This window comes from Podarcis cretensis (assembly GCF_951804945.1).
Source record: "Podarcis cretensis genome assembly, chromosome: 11".
NCBI lineage: Eukaryota > Metazoa > Chordata > Lepidosauria > Squamata > Lacertidae > Podarcis > Podarcis cretensis.
Genome location: NC_137180.1, coordinates 24,166,913 through 24,184,216, shown reverse-complemented (window position 1 = coordinate 24,184,216; position 17,304 = coordinate 24,166,913). Strand labels below are relative to the sequence as shown.

At 43.7% G+C, this 17,304-nt stretch overlaps 1 protein-coding gene across 4 annotated transcripts in view; it reads left to right on the top strand.

The window, feature by feature from the left end:
- The window catches only part of FER (FER tyrosine kinase), a 165,065-nt gene that overhangs the window by 20,745 nt on the left and 127,016 nt on the right, over positions 1-17,304 (top strand). For all 4 annotated transcript variants that reach the window (XM_079995439.1, XM_079995438.1, XM_079995441.1 and 1 more), the window contains exons 6-7: positions 12,777-12,960; positions 15,735-15,872. In XM_079995439.1, the coding sequence (XP_079851565.1) occupies positions 12,777-12,960; positions 15,735-15,872 (322 nt within the window). The remainder of the gene's footprint in view (positions 1-12,776; positions 12,961-15,734; positions 15,873-17,304) is intronic.

Genomic DNA, 17,304 nt, shown 5'->3' with positions numbered 1-17,304 from the left:
TATTGGTTTTTCACAAGGAAAGGCAGACAACTGTGTGTTTATAAAGGAAAGGGCAAACTCTGTAACAAAGATATGTGTGTATGTAGATGACGTGTTAATTTCTACAAAAACTAAACAAGAATATGAAGAGGTAGTTTCACAGTTACAGAAGAAATTTGATGTGGTGGAATTAGGCATAGCTAAAAATTACTTATCCATGCAAATTGAGAAAGGCAAAAATGGATCTTTTCTGGTTCATCAAACTGCAAAAATTGATGATCTTGTTGAAATGCTACGTTTAGAAAATGCAAATGGGAAGGAAACGCCTATGGTGTGTGGTTTCACCTTTACAGGTGAAGATAAGCCATTCTCTAATAAAACTCTGTATCGTTCTGCCATAGGCAAGCTAAATTTCGTTCAAAGAATCTCAAAACCAGATATAACTTATGCTTTTCACTTTCTGGCAAAATTTGTGGAAAAGCCCACTACACAATGTTTCTCTGCTCTTAAGAGAGTGGTAATGTACCTTAAACATACCAAACATTATAGGTTGCAGTTTACATCAAGTATTGACAAAGGTTTTGAAATTTTCTGCGATGCATCTCATGCAGTGGAACAAAATAATTGCAGGGGTGTGTCTGGTATGGTGTTTTGTTATAACGGTTGTCCATTTGAATGGAAGTCCCAGACACAAACCATTATTTGTCTCTCCACAACAGAGAGTGAATTATGTGCATGCGTTCAGGCCACTCGTGATGTAGAATGGTATCTGCAAGTATTCGCAGACCTACAGATGCAAGTAACACTACCAGTAAAAGTTTACCTTGATTCCCAGAGTGGACTTGCCATCCTATGTTCAGAAACCAATACGCAGCGCACTAGAGTCTTAAGATTACGTCTGCAGTTTGTAAAGAAACTAATTGCTGATGAAATGATTGTATTTGAATATGTTCCAGGTGACAATCAAATTGCGGACATTTTTACAAAAGCACTTCCAAAGGTTACACATGAAAGACATGTACAAAGTATGCTTTATGTTTTTGTTCCACAATGATGAACCGCAGGGGAAATGTTGAATGGTTACTTTAAATGTAAAGGTTCATCATTGTTCCACCTAATGTGTATGTCTTTAAGGGGCCAGAGCAAGGGCCAGAGCAAGATAACGAGACCCAGCTTTACAGCTGTGAAACATAGCAGGTGCTGCTGAGTTGCATTGATTAAGGTGTGTCAGCATTTGCATGGAGTATATGAGGAGCAGCACCTAGCTCTACCTTTACCCTGGGGGTTGGGTTGGTGGTTGGGTCTGGTTTGTTGTTAATGTATTTAGTGTATAAGGAGTTTTTGTTTTTTCATAATTAAAACCTTAAGTTATTTTTGAGTCCCTTTCTTTTTAATGCATGATCTCCCCAGCAAGCTCTCTGCAGCGCTACCATACTGCAAATAGCCAACATCTTTATCTATGTAGAATTGCACTTACTATTATTGTATAAGTATCTTTCTGGTAACTTTCTATGTTTTTATGTTGGAAAAAATTTTGGAAAATTAAAAAGAAGACATAAACAAATCCTGTGGGTATTTCAACTTTGCACATTGACTTGATACTGACCTCCAACTTGTGAATGCATAGTAACATAGAAAGTCTTACTCTGGAGTCATATATTTGTGGGTGCCTATCAATGAAATACTACATTGATCACATGTCATTTGCCAGAAAACCCCATTCCCACCGTTTCCAATAAAAATTACCATGTTTGACACTTGCTCATGATACTTTGTATATATTGCTTCAGATGGATTTTATTTAATTTATGCTTTTAGAGAATACACTCATCCAAGTAAAAAACATAATATTTTGTGTTTTAGCTAATATTATTTAAGGAAGCTGGCAAATGTTACATTGGTCACCTAGGAATTACCCATTACTACTTTATTCAAAAACAGAAATACAGCATGTCAACAAATAATCACAAGTATGAGTGTCTTTTGCAGAGTTATCTGAATCTTTTGATAAGGACACAAATCAGTGCATTTTAATGTTCAACTAATGTGCTTATCTTACTAGGGATGTTGTACTGAAGGAGTGACTTTGAAAAAAGGGTTTTGAAGTAATGGTCTCAAGTAATTGTATTAATTTCCCAGTGTGGTGCTATAACCGGCATTTTTAATAAAGGCCTCAGAAGTACAAACAAGTGAAGTATTTAAATGATTAGTTTGGAATAATGTAGCAGTTATGACAGCAATATTTTAAACGTCTCTAGACCAATCACTTCTAACAGGATATTTTTGAAAAGGAAATGTCTTGATTATTCAGAAATTCATAAACATACTCTTCAAAGGAGTTACAGAAAGCTACTAAGTTGTAAGTAACATTTTTGTGGACACATTTTTGAAGTTGCAGCCTGTTTTGCCAAATATTCTTCAGTTGTTGTCTGTTGTTGTCTGCATTGAGCCAAAGCTAATATGTTGATCTGCTCACTTTCAGGAGCAGACTTTGCTAATTTCATGTGATGCAGCAACCTCTGGCAGTAGGAGTGGTTTAACATGATCTGACAGCAAGTTTCAAGAGTTTCCCCATTATGGTAGTAGCTTGTGAGGGGTGGGGTGGCAGAGGCATTGGCATGCTCCTGGGATCCTTGTCGCAACAGGGATGAGGTGAGGAGATGCCGGTGAGGGTGGAGTTGCTCAGGGACAGTGGTCCTGCAGGTGTGTGCACACCTGGGGCGCTGCCAGCATGAACCTTCAGCTCCTATGACCCCATCAATTCTTATGTCTTCAGGATCAAAGTTGGGGTCAAAATATAACAGATTGGATTATTGTAATGGGCAGCAAACTGAATTAACCCTTTATCCAGAAGTTGAATGAACTGCTATCTAGTTATTTGAGAAATAGTTTTTGTAATAAATATGTACTCTCTTCTGTGTTCTGTCCCATCTTAGGCATGGATGGCAGGAATCATAGAGTTCTTTATCTTGGGAGGTCCTCTTGGTCCTTGTTCTTATCTGATGGCATTCTGCCATTACATGAAAATATTTTTGTTTTAACATGTTTCCCTCCCCATGGATAGGGATTTATTTTGCAGGCTGCTTTCCTTTTGTGTAGGGATGAGGGGCCTGTGTGTTTGTTCTTTCAATATACTTCAAGTTTAATGTTGCCCCCTTGAGTTCAGGTTTTGAACTAGAAAAGCAGGATACAAGTTGTTAATAAATATGCTTGGATATTGAATGCTAGCTAAATGGCATTTGAACATTTACCAACAGTAAAAATAGATTCTGTGTGTATCTCGTTTCCATTAGAACCTAACATCTTTTTGGGACAAGTGCAAAATTTAGAAGAATTAGGCTGCAACCCTACACTCACTTATCTGGGAACAAATCCCATTGAATTCAGTAGGGTGTATTGCTGAGTAGACATGTATAGGATTGTCCTTGTTAGGGAGGCAGAAATAGGAACTAGAATAAACAGTACTCCAGACTTACAGTTCTACTGATTACATTCTAATGTCACAGCAAGCCACAATGAATGGTTTAGCATGAATGTGCAGATTTCTCCCATTTCACTCCAAACCTCAACTCTTGGCTTATAGTTGCATCTGAACCGGGATTGTGGTTTGTTTTACTCCAAACAAACCATGATCAGAAAGTTTGTTCTTGGCTTACCAATCCTAGTTTGCTTGAGTGAAATGAACCACGATAATCCAGTTTGGGTGCAATGCTAAGCTGAGGATTGTGGTTTGCTGCTCCAGTGCTCCAGTTCACTAGTGAGGAGGAGCAAAAGCCTGGCTGTTTGACACTCAGTCTTGAGCATTATCTATTTCTTGTTTGGCCTGCCTACAGTGCTGCTAATATCCTGTCCAAATTTAGATATGACATTAAGCACTGGATTGTTTGCTTTTGCTTACCTTAGCATCTGGAGTGTGAGTGTGAGTGAGATCTGAGTGGCACAAGGAGGAAAGGAATTAAGTTATTTGGGCTTGATGCAATCCTCATATAGTTTGTATCCTCCCCTCCACCCTACATTAGTCCTCTTTTCACCATTCATCCAGGAAAGCAGTAATAGAAATGGTATATACACAGTCTGGAATTCGGAAGGTGGTTCAAGAAGATCAGTGAAATAACTGCAGGAAGGAGAGCAGAATAACTGCTGGATTTAGTTTTAAATTATCAATATGCATATAAAGTGGATATGTCTGAACTTAAACCGTAACAGACTGGAAATTTAATCCAATTTATTGACTTAAGGAAGATTTTAGTTATTTCCTCCCTGGTTTTAATTGAGGCCAAGGCATTCTTGTAATTTTAAAAAATGCTGAAGTTTAGGTGTCAAGAAAAGCGACAGAGATGTTCTCATGTAAGATAAAGATTAATTTTAATGTCCAATTAATGAGATTCTTTTTAATATGGCACAGTCAAGACTAATTTGCAAGCTGACCAAAAATATTTTGCAAGCAGAATTTGTTCCTCTCTTTGATCCAGTTGAAATGTTACTTAAAAATAAATGTGGGCATTGGAAGTGCAACTGTACAAGACATTCAAAGGAATACTAAGTATCTTTTAGGATATTCATATAAAATTGCTTGCTTAGTTCAATAAGGGTACTTTAAAGAAAAGTATTTCTTCTGAGATACATATATCTGATTACCCCCCTTTCTATTTTATGAAGTGGAAATAATTTTGTCCAATTTAGATAAATATTTATGCTGCATAGATAAATTTTTGTGTGTGTGCACACGTATTCTTGTTCCTTTTATGTTGGAAGATTTATACCAGTGCTGCAACTTATATGGACATGGCTGCTTCTGTTTGCATAGTGGAAAAATCAGCATATGCCGTTCCCAGAAATGAGTTGCAGTGCCATAATTTAGTCCATTGCTTCTAACTTTACAAAACACTCCTCTTTGTAAAATTACTTTTGCTTGTGACTAGTCTTCATACTTAGTTACCCCTGTAGCTAGTCTTGGTTTATTTTGTGGCATTTGCCCCTCATCACTTTCCTTACTTTCTCAGTATTGCTCCTGCATTTTTGTGGGAGTATTTCCTCTTTTCCAAATGTTCCAGCTGTTTGAATTACGCATACCTGAGCATATCTGTGCTACAAATCTAAACCAGTTTCTGTCTTGTTCTTAAGTAATGACTTCTATCTGAAGGACTCAGGAAATTACTGTAATTCTTTGTAGAGGCTGGTGCTCCTTGACCCCTACACTCTCAGAAAAGCAGGACTATCAAGCCACTTTTCGATCTAATTATGTAGTGTAGGTGTACTTGGGTATATAATTAGGTTTAGACCTTTCCCTGCATCCACAAATGAGATGTTATCTCTCCAGGTTCAACAGTATGGTCAGATGATTGATTATCTTGTATTGTTGAAAACTTGTTCGCAGCATAATTAAATAAACTATGCTAGAAACGTGGGTTTATGCTGGTAATAGTCTATGCACATCCCATTCTGAAAATATATTTTGAGGGATCCTCATTTTAATAATAATAATAATAATAATAATAATAATAATAATAATAATAATAATAATAATAATTTATTATTTATACCCCGCCCATCTGGCTGGGCCTCCCCAGCCACTCTGGGCGGCTTCCATAAAAACCAAAAATACAGTAAAATATCACACGTTAAAAACTTCCCTGAACAGGGCTGCCTTAAGATGTCTTCTGAATGTCAGGTAGTTGTTTATCGCTTTGACATCTGCTGGAAGGGCGTTCCACAGGGCGGGCGCCACTACCGAGAAGGCCCTCTGCCTGGTTCTCTGTAGCTTTGCTTCTCGCAATGAGGGAACCGCCAGAAGGCCCTCGGCGCTGTACCTCAGCGTCCGGGCAGAATGATGGGGGTGGAGACGCTCCTTCAGGTATACTGGACCGAGGCCGTTTAGGGCTTTAAAGGTCAGCACCAACACTTTGAATTGTGCTCGGAAACATACTGGGAGCCAATGTAGGTCTTTCAAGACCGGTGTTATATGGTCTCGGCGGCCGCTCCCAGTCACCAGTCTAGCTGCCGCATTCTGGATTAGTTGTAGTTTCCGAGTCACCTTCAAAGGTAGCCCCACGTAGAGTGCATTGCAGTAGTCCAAGCGGGAGATAACCAGAGCATGCACCACTCTGGCGAGATAGTCCGCAGGCAGATAGGGTCTCAGCCTACGTACCAGATGGAGCTGGTAAACAGCTGCCCTGGACACAGATTTGACCTGTGCTTCCATGGACAGCTGTGAGTCCAAAATGACTCCCAGGCTGTGCACCTGGTCCTTCAGGGGCACAGTTACCCCATTCAGGACCAGGGAATCCTCCACACCTGTCCGCCTCCTGTCTCCCAAAAACAGTACTTCTGTCTTGTCAGGATTCAACCTCAATCTGTTAGCCGCCATCCAACCTCCAACCGCCTCCAGACACTCACACAGGACCTTCACCGCCCTCACTGGTTCTGATTTAAAAGAGAGGTAGAGCTGGGTATCATCCGCATACTGATGAACACCCAGCCCAAACCTCCTGATGATCTCTCCCAGCGGCTGCATGTAGATGTTGAAAAGCATGGGGGAGAGGACAGAACCCTGAGGCACCCCACAAATGAGAGCCCAGGGGTCTGAACACTCATCCCCCACCACCACTTTCTGAACACGGCCCAGGAGGAAGGAGCGGAACCACTGTATGACAGTGCCCCCAGCTCCCAGCCCCTCAAGACGGTCCAGAAGGATGTTATGGTCGATGGTATCAAACGCCGCTGAGAGATCCAGCAGAACTAGGAAACAGCTCTCACCTTTGTCCCTAGCCCGCCGGAGATCATCAACCAGTGCGACCAAGGCAGTTTCAGTCCCATGATGAGGCCTGAATCCCGACTGGAAGGGATCCAAATGGTCCGCTTCTTCCAGGCGTGCCTGGAGTTGTTCGGCAACCGCTCGTTCAATCACCTTGCCCAATAATGGAAGATTTGAGACTGGGCGATAGTTGGCCATCGTGGCCGCATCTAAAGATGGTTTTTTAAGAAGCGGTTTAATAACTGCCTCTTTCAGCGGGTCTGGGAAGGCTCCCTCACGGAGGGAAGCATTCACCACCCCACGAAGCCCATCGCCCAGTCCTTCCCGGCTAGCTTTTATAAGCCAGGATGGGCAAGGATCCAGGAGACAGGTGGTTGGTTTCACTCGTCCAAGCAGCCTGTCCACATCCTCGGAGGTAACAGATTGGAATTGATCCCACTCAACTTGACCAGACAGAACTCTAGCACTCTCCCGCCCCGGTCCTGCTCCCACGGTGGAGTCTACTTCTTCCCGAATCTGAGCGATTTTATCTGCAAAAAACTTTGCAAAATCATTGCAGGAGAACATGTGGCCTGTACTGGGCCCCGATGTTGCAGGTGGTTCCGCTAAATTGTGAACCACCTGAAAAAGTCTCCTGCTGCTGTTTTCTGCAGATGCAATAGAGGTGGTGAAGAAATTCTTCTTCGCCGTCGCTATCGCCACTTGGTAGGCTCGACGTTGAGCTCTAACCTGTGTCCGGTCAGATTCGGAATGAGTTATCCGCCACCAGCGCTCTAGCCGTCTCAACGATTGTTTCATTGCCCTCAGATCCGTGGAAAACCACGGGGCTGTCCGGGCTCCATGCAATCGGAGAGGGCGCTTCGGAGCCAAACAGTCAATAGCCCTGGTTAACTCCACATTCCAGCGGGCCACCAGGGAATCAGCTGAAAGGCCATCAACACGGGATAAAGCATCTCCTACCACTCTCTGGAAACCATTTGGATCCATTAAGTGGCGGGGGCGGACCATCCGAATTGGTTCCACCTCCCTGCAGAGGGGATGGGTCGCAGAGAAGTCCAGTTGCACCAGGAAGTGATCTGACCATGGCACTTCTTTCGTTTCGCTTTTAGTTAGTGTCAGATCACCAACATCCATAGAGGTAAACACCAGGTCCAAGGCATGTCCGCGGCTATGGGTTGGGCCAGACTTATTCAGGGACAGCCCCATGGAGGCCATGCTTTCCATGAAGTCCCGAGCGGCCCCTTGTAAGGTCGTGTCGGCATGGATGTTAAAATCCCCTAGGACAACCAAGCTGGGTGTCTCCAGGAGAACATCCGCCACGACCTGAAGCAGCACGGGCAGGGAATCCTTGGTGCAGCGGGGAGGTCGGTACACCAAAAGGAATCCTGTACTGCCCCTATTGCCCAACTTCCAGAACATGCACTCGGAAAACTGGGTCTTCCCAATAGGACGCCTGGTGCAAACTAATGACTTTCTAAAAATCACTGCAACCCCCCCTCCCCGCCCACATGACCTGGGTTGCTGTGCGTAAGAGAAACCTGGTGGACAAGCAGTGGCAAGGACAGGCCCATCTGCTTCATCCAACCAAGTCTCTGTTACACATGCCAGGTCAAGTCCTCCATCCGTGATCAAGTCATGGATGGCAGTGGTCTTATGAATCATTGACCTGGCATTGCACAGCAGCACCTTCAGGTCATGTGGGTATCCCTTGCTGATTCTAGTATCCATCCGGTCAGGACCAGACCCGGAGGCAGGAATAGTCCTCAGATAACGACTAAACCTGCCCCCTCTGTAATGACATGGTCTAGTCTTAGCGTAACTCCTCCTCCTACCCGTGATCACTGAGATCGGTTGTCCCAGTGCATCCCCCCCTGTGGAACATGCCCCAGCCATTTTGTGGGCTGGGGCCCACTCCCCGGCAGCCCTGACCCCTCCCCCTAAGAACAAAATAACACCTTAAACAAACAAACAAAACCAATAAAACAATAGAATAACAACAAAAATGTAAAAATTACAAAAACATCAAAATAAAAAAAATAATTCCCCAAACCCAACCAAACATCCATCCCACCCCCACCCCCACATACAAAAAATCCAAAAGAAAAATTTAAAAACATTTTAAAACCACTCTCTGCCCCTCTTGCAGTAACAACTGTCCTAGTGAGGCCTGTCAGGCCCCGCCCTGGGCCAGGTGGTAAGTGGCAGGAAGGAGCAGGACCCTCAGGCATTCACTCAGGGGAGTCCTCCTGGGCAGCAGGCAGCAAGCAGCACGCAGTCCTTATGAGGCTTCAGGCCCCGCCCCAGGCCAGATGGTAAGTGGCAAGAGCAGGACCCTCAGGCACTCACTCAGGGGAGTCCTCCTGGGCAGCAGGCAGCAAACACCAAGCAGTCCTTGTGAGGCTTCAGGCCCCGCCCCAGGCCAGATGGTAAGTGGCAAGAGCAGGGCCCTCAAGCACTCACTCAGGGGAGTCCTCCTGGGCAGCAGGCAGCAAGCTTATGCAGGCCAGATGGTAAGTGGCAAGAGCAGGACCCTCAGGCACTCACTCTGGGGATTTAAATGCCTTTTAAGCCATTTAAAAAGCAGAAGGCAAAATTACTTTGAGGGCAAAATAGAGACAAATGTAAACCTTTCTGTTTTTTTTTTTAATACTTCTGAGATTGTACAAATAACATTATTTGCGATGGTGTCATAACAGTTGCCTCACAAATGACAATACAGTTAGTGGAGCCATATCATTGCTGAGCATTGTGAGAAGCCATGTTCAAATGTTACGGTGTATCTTCCAGGCTGTAGTTTTCAAACTATGGGGTAAGCTGTGTGTGTGTGTGTGTGTGCGCGCGCAGGGGACAGGACAAAAGACAACACTTATGGGTACATGGTTGCAAAATCCAAGTAGGGAATGGATCATGTACCATTATACTCAGATGTACTTTCTTCAGTATCAAAATTGCTGGGGTCATTGTAGAAGCCGCAGAGGCAGGAAGCATATGGGAGTTTCTAACCACAGCAGCTTCTCTCAGCTCCTGTCACCTTTTCAGTTACTGTATTTTTCGTCCCATAGGACGCTCCGTCCCATAGGACGCACCTACTTTTTTTTGGTGGGGGGAAATAAAGGAATTTTTCCCCCTTTATTTCCCCCCCAAAACCAGGTCGGGGAACAGTGGGATGGCGGCGCTGCGCCTCCCCGCTGTCCCCCGAGCTTGTGGGGCTGGCCGATGTCTGTCCAGCGCGCTTCAGGGTGCCCCACCCGCCGGGCGGCAGGCTGCTATCCGCAGGGTGGGGAGCCCTGCGGGGAACTCCTGCAGGGCTCCCCACGCTGCGGATGTCTGTCCGGCGTGCGGGGCGCTCTGCTTCAGGGCGTCCCGCCCGCCGGGCGGCAGGCTGCGGACACCTGCGCGAAGCATGGGGCGTCCTCCGGAGGGCGCCCTGTGCTCCGCGCTGCCGGCTGCCGCCCGCAAGCCCTGCGCGCCCGGGGGGAGTTCCCCCGGGCACGCAAGGCTTGCGGATAGCTTCCTGGAGCCTGGAGAGCGAGAGGTGTCGGTGCGCACCGACGCCTCTCGCTCTCCAGGCTTCAGCGAAAGACTGCATTCGCCCCATAGGACGCACACACATTTCCCCTTCATTTTTGGAGGGGAAAAAGTGCATCCTATAGGGCGAAAAATATGGTATCTGGTTTTAGGAAGTCTTCCGAGATGCCTATTGTTGTTCTCTTTTAACACTAGTATTACATTAGTAGCCCAGTGTGCAGAGACTTGACCACAAAACAGTGTGCTGTGTAAATGCAGCTGTATGTGAGGATTTTGCACAGATTCTGCACACTTACCTACCCCTAGATATGGCTGCCAGCAGTTTGGGGTTTCCAGTAATTTTTGAACAGGGGTCTGGAGTTCAAAGCTCTTCTGAAGGAGCTATTCATTCCATATAGACCTGCTTGGTGCCATGATCTACAGGGGAGGAGGCCCTGCTCTCAGTTTTGTGCGGTGTGAGGTTTGTGGGGCAGCAGGGCACAAGAAGACTTCTGTTGTGTTGGTGGCAGATTGTAGAATGCTCTCCCCTTTGAGATGTACAGTGGTGCCCCGCAAGACGAACGCCTCGCAAGACGGAAAACCCACTAGACGAAAGGGTTTTCCGTTTTGGAGGCGCTTCGCAAAACGAGTTTCCCTATGGGCTTGCTTCGCAAGACGAAAATGTCTTGCGAGTTCCTGCGGGTTTCCCCCCCCTTTTTTCCCCCTTTTCCTAAGCCGCTAAGCCGCTTAACAGCTGATCGCTAAAAGCCGCTAAACCGCTAATAGCACTAATCCGCTAAGCCGTCAATGGGCTTGCTTCGCAAGACGAAAAAACCGCTATACGAAGAGCCTCACGGAACGGATTAATTTCGTCTTGCGAGACACCACTGTATCTGGTCTTCTCACTGGATATGTTTTGACAACGGGTCATGAAACACATTTTGAATAGACCCTTGGGGAGTGGAATTTTATATTGTTGGGATCACATGGTGAAGCATGTGAGAAACATGGCTGTAGAATTCCTGTCGTAAAATGCTCTGTGATGGGATTCCTCCAGTTTGACTCTACATTATATCCTATAACAGAGAATCCCTGCTGTGTCCCAGTAATCCATATTTAAGAAATATACATCAAAAAGCAGTTCTAGTTGGTCATTTATCTGTCAGAAGCGAACCCTTCTGATCTAAGGATGACCATCTGTCCTGAGTATGTTGCACTTTAATTGCTGTAATTTTATTTTTTTTAGTTTGTTCTGAGATTTTAAACTTGGTAATTGGTGATTTTATCCTGATACCAGTCACTGGCTGTAATAAAACGACTTACCGTACTTAGTTAAGAAGTATTTAGAATATATTAATGTATAAAGCAATTACAATTGTTTATGTTGTAATCCTTCGTACACTAACATTTATTTCAGTGTGTTTATACCTATGAGTAAATCTGTAAGAGGTTGCATTATTTAACTACTTGCAATTGCTGTTTTGTATAGGGTAGAGAATCATTTATGTCATGGTTAATTTTTGACAAAAACAATTAATTGAATGATGCCTCAGAATAAAAGCACTTTGAGATATGAATGTATATTATGAGAATAAATGTTCAGGTAACTGCATTATGAGATTTTTCTAGCCCACTGCAAACTAAATGGAATAATACCTTACCCTTCATGAATGTGTAATTCATATTGTCGACTATAGAGCTGAGAACAAAATATGCAGGCAGTTCTGCTGCTGTATGAGAGAAAAAAAATCAAAATAGGAACATAATATCCAATACCGAGTTCCTCAAACTCGGTGTTAAAAAAGGGAAGAAAAGAAAGATAAAGAGTGCATAGTGTAAACTTTTTTTGCAGTATATTATACCTTTAAAAATGGTGATTCAGAAAGCTCTAATTAGGGTAGCTTGCGCCCAGTTCAACAAATTATATATTGTACTTTGGCATTCTGAAGCAAAGAGGCAGAGCCTGCTTTCATTTTGAAAATTGAAAGGCTAGCAGTTATTTGAATCTGTTTCTAGCACTAATTGGAACTCATTGCACCCTGGTAAGGCAGAGAGCTGAAGTAAAGAAATTGAATTTAAAGCCTTTAGAAATTGACAGAAGAACTTAAGGGTCTCATTAGGTTAATAGCTTGCATTAGATAGCAGATATGAAAACAGAAGTGGTGGCTTGGATCCAAAAAAACCCAAGCAACTATCTCTCTAGGCTTGTGTTTCTCAATTGCAGGCACTGTGTCTTGCATGGCAAACTGCTTTTAAAGGGAGGTGACCTAGGGTGTACTTAAGTATCTCTTTGGATCCCTGCCCATGTGTGTATTTAGCTAGAAATGAAATCATGAGCAAAGTTTAGGGTGCAGCCCTTCACAATTAATCATGTTAAAGCCCTGTTGAATTCAGTGGAACAGGGTTATGTCATATGCATACCTGCACCATTGAAATCAATGGTAGTTAAAAGTGGTTAACTTTGGCTCTTGTTTAAGTTTTTTTTATTGCATCCCTATATAATTATGGATTTTCCTTCCCATTGCTCTTCCTTCAGGAAAGGAGACTGAAAAAGCCAAAGAACGTTACGATAAAGCTACTATGAAACTCCACATGTTGCACAATCAGTATGTGTTGGCGCTGAAAGGAGCACAGTTACACCAGCACCAGTATTATGACGCTACACTTCCTCTGTTCCTTGACTCCTTGCAGAAGATGCAAGAAGAAATGGTTAAAGCACTGTAAGACACATTTTCTTTTACTGTAAAACCATGGGCACATTGCATTGCCTGGGCACATTGCATTGTTGTTTGTAAGTAGCGGGCACATTTGTTGTTCGTAAGTAGCCTGGGCACATTGCATTGTTGTTTGTAAGTAGCAGTAGCCTAAAATAGCATCCATTGCTGTTAGCTACTCCCAAAATTCTACAGTGGCAGCTGAGGATAGAAACATGAATTTAAGGTGCTGGTTTTATAAAGCATTGTATGGTTGGGAGTATCCGAGGGAACACTTTCTGCCAACCTGGGCCTGTATCAAAGACCCTGCACTCAGTGTCACTGCCCTCAGTGTTGAGTAGTCAACACAGAAATGGCCTTTCTAATGGTGGAGTCCTCATTGTGGAACATTCTCTCCAGGGACAGTAGTCAGCACCAACTTTGTGTGTGTATCAAGTGAAGAAGATAATTTTATTCTCATGGGCTTTTAATGGATGATTCTGTTTTCTGCTGTTATTTGTCTGAATTGCTGATGAGGTGAAATCAGCAAATGCCCGCAAGAAGTAGTAGAAATAAAATAGCTAGTGCAATCTGAAAGCTGGTTGTTGGGACTTTAAACAGTGCTACATTGGAAGCTTGATCTGAAAAGTGGCGTTATAAAAGTATGTAAACAATATTTTCCATTCCATGTCATTGTTGGCTGTTCAGTTTTTATTAATTGGGTTCGATAGCCATAATTGCTCTTGGTCTTCCTTTTTTGACAGCAGAATCTTACAAAAAGACTCCTAAGGTAAATGGAGTTGCATTTTGTTTATGGGTAGCCCCCCCCCCCCAGCTCAGCAGCTTCTGTAGATATTCTAAAACCAGGTTACTCCCTCTTCAAACAGTTGCTAAAATATTAATGGGCCTTTTGAAACAAACAGGGTTGCATTTTTTAATTTACTTTGAAGTAAATTGTTAAATTGGAGCCCGTATTTGCCATTCCCAAAGCAACTGACCCTGTTCTTCATTTTGTGACTTTTGCTCTTTTTCTTGTTTTGGCAGTCGTGAGTAGCATTGTTTCTCTAAGCATAGAAATTGTGTCTTCGTGCTCTTACCTGTTCAGTGCTTAGGATTTCATGGGGAACAATTTGTACCAATGGATTAAATCCAATGGTGTCTATCCCATAGGTAGACTACATTTCCTCTCTCACGATAGGGCTTCCTCTTCTGGGGATTCTTCAGCAGAAGTTTGCAGGGAGCACAGGAGGCTGCTTAGTGAGAAGAAAGGAAGCGAAAGTCCTGTTGTGTGAGAGGAAGTCTATTCTGTTTGTGGATGCATACTATGGGATTTACCCACTGATGCAAATCTTTGCTTATTTGACTTGTGCAAATGGGCCTATTTAAAAGGACATAACCTTCTTATAGTTTAGTTCTGAAACCTCAAATCAGTCTGATATTCATTTGGCTCTTCAGAAACCTTCTTGCAGTTGCTGGGACTTCCAGATCACTCTTGATTGGGACCTGTCCTTAGCCTGCTCAATTTTATGGGTATGGTACTGAATATTTGACAACCCAGTAGAAAAAGGTTTTATGTTTTGATTGATTGATCTCACTCTAAACAAAACCTTTGAAAAAGAATCATGCAGCAGTGAATATATTGTAGCATGCGGAGTGCAATTCAGTTATTCAGTGTTTATTTTTATTAAGTCATCCTGCTCAGCTGAACCTACAGCAAGTTTCTCATATTCTGGTGAGCAGGGTAGATTATGCTAGATAAATGGCTACCATCAGGATGTGTGGTTCAAGGGAATCTTCATTTCCTTCTTCAGTTCAACAGAAATAGCAGACAGGGGAGAAGAGATAAGAAGGGCAGTATAGTGGTTTCCTTCACTTCTCTCTTTCCCTTCGTTGGTTGTTTGAAAATGAGAAGAGGAACATGGAGCAGCTGCTATGGCATGTTTCTTGCAATCTGCTTGTTCCCCATGTGTAGTTCTAAAGAAGGAAAGGGAGGATCAGAAGGGAAATTGCTTATGCTTCAGGGTTGCTCTCACCTCCCTTTCCAGCTTTTGAAGTATCACACAGGTGAGGATAGGCTGCATACCAATGTACGTCTCTTGAATGATGAGTGTGTGGTTGAAGCGTGATCACTGTTGCACAGTGTAGACACATAATTGTCTTTCCCAGACTGGGCTCTGAGGGAACTTGTTCATCTGGTTCTTGGCAGAAACTACATTTGTCACATTGCTGAATGGATGGCTCCTGTGTCAATTATGGAATTCCCCCTGCCCCTTTTCAGAAGCAACTGTGCAAAGCCCTAATTGTCTGGCTGTTGTGTCCACTGTAAAATAACTTCCTCCGCTTTCAGAACTGTTTCTAAAACTTTTAAAAACACTGTAAAAAAAAAAAAAAACATTTTAAGAGCTGAACAAGTGTTTGATAGGATAAGCATGCCAGGAAGCAGACAGCCCATCTGAAGCACTGAGGGAGGGAGAGAGTGTGTGTCAGAATCTGATCCACAGACTGTGATCTTCACAGAAGGGCAGGGAAGCAGATTGCACCTCTTGTTCATATGTCTGTACCCTAAGAACTTTTGCTCTTCACAGCCTACTCATAAAAAGCATTTGGAGCCCTTGGGAAGGTTGCAGTACCAAGACATAAAATTATGAAGCAGCATATGTCATATATAAAAAAGACTTAATTATTCAAAGAGTTAATGAAGAGTTAAAAAACAAAAATTCATCCATTCCTTCATGTTTTTAGTTTATAAATTACTAAAAGGTTTTCTAGCCATACTTACGTAGTATTTTTCTTTTCTCCAGAAAAGGTATCCTTGAAGAATACAGTCAGATCACCAGTCTTGTAACAGAAGAAATAGTGAATGTTCATAAAGAGATCCAAACATCTGTTGAACAGTTAGACCCTGGTTCTGAGTACAGTAGTTTCATAGAGGCTCACAGGTAAATGTATATATATAACTGCTGTTGTTGTTTCACCATTGCAAACTATAATCTGTTCTAAATAAATTTATCCTCAACACCGTAGAACATCAGATAATATGTGGTGGCATCACATGCATGCTCCTCATGCAGCAGCATGCGAGATAGCATCTCTTTTTCCACTTGGTTGCCTGATGTTCCAAAAGAACTGGTTGTAGGAATATGAAGAATATCTCCTGTTGGCTTTCTTGTCTGTCTTGCCAGTGAGCAGCATCTTGTGTTTGTCTCTTGGATTCAGCTAGAGAGTCATTCAGGGTTTCTTCTCCAAGAAATTTGACTCTGCCGGGGGAGGGGGGGGAGTTAAATTCCAAGGTAGCTAAAGTTTTGCATAATAAAGGAATGTAATGAGATTCCTGGAATAGCCAATGTGAGAATTGTTGGTGTTTGTGTGCAGTGTGTCACTCCATACATCCTCATATTAATCCATGTTAGTGGCTGTCTCAATCGCTGGCAGAATCCGTCAGTGGGCGTTTCTTGAACTTCTTCCAGCAAAGAAGTTCTTTGACGCCAAGTCTCCTCCTACTCTCCCTGTGCGGAAGTCTTCTGCGCAGGGAGGGTGTGGGCAGTGGAGGACCCGTGCTCTCCCCGCTGGTCTCCGGCGAGGAGTCATGGAGCCTCCTCACCGATTCCCCCATCTGCCCCCCTTCTCCACTGGTGCTACGCTGATTTCCTTCCCCCGCAGATGGGCTGCCTCTCTCCCTCCTGGGATGCTCTCCGGCATCCCTCTGGAGCCCTCCCTCCTCCTCTGGCTCCGATGGCAGTTCCCTGACAGAGTCATTGGATTCTAATCCTCTCCCAGACCAAAGGAATGGAGACACTGAGGTCTGGTGGAAGCAAGCTCAGTGGTAGGTACATTAGGCTGCCTTGAGCTGAGAGAGAACCTTTTGGGCGCTGTCTTTGAGGTCATAAATCCCTTGCCAGCATGTCTGGCGTGAGCAGGTGAAGAGCACGGAAGAGCTGAGAGTTGTTGCAGGAGACCCTGCTTGATTTGATTGAGCGTGTCCTCAGACAGCTGTAGGGTATGAGCAGGAGCTGGCTCTGAGGGGGGAATGGACCCCTGAAAAACCCTGGTCAGTGGTAGTTTTGGGGGGAAGGAAGGTTGGAACCCCCAAATTCCTCTTTATCTGATGATTGAGAAGGACTAATGTGATTCAGAGCATTGCAAGGAAGCAGTTTTTAAAGTCCTTCTCACATCTTTTCCTTTTCTCAGTTGGTATCAGCCTCAGAGGAGGGAGGGTCGCTTTCCCCCTCCCCAAGTATCTAACCCCACTAGCCTCCCTGGAACAGAAGAAACTGTACCTCTGGTGGGCTGGGTGCTGCAGGAGAGGTTTCAGCCATTGATGTGAATTGGCAGGTTCTACTTTCTTCTCCTTTCAGTTTTTTGTAAATGAAT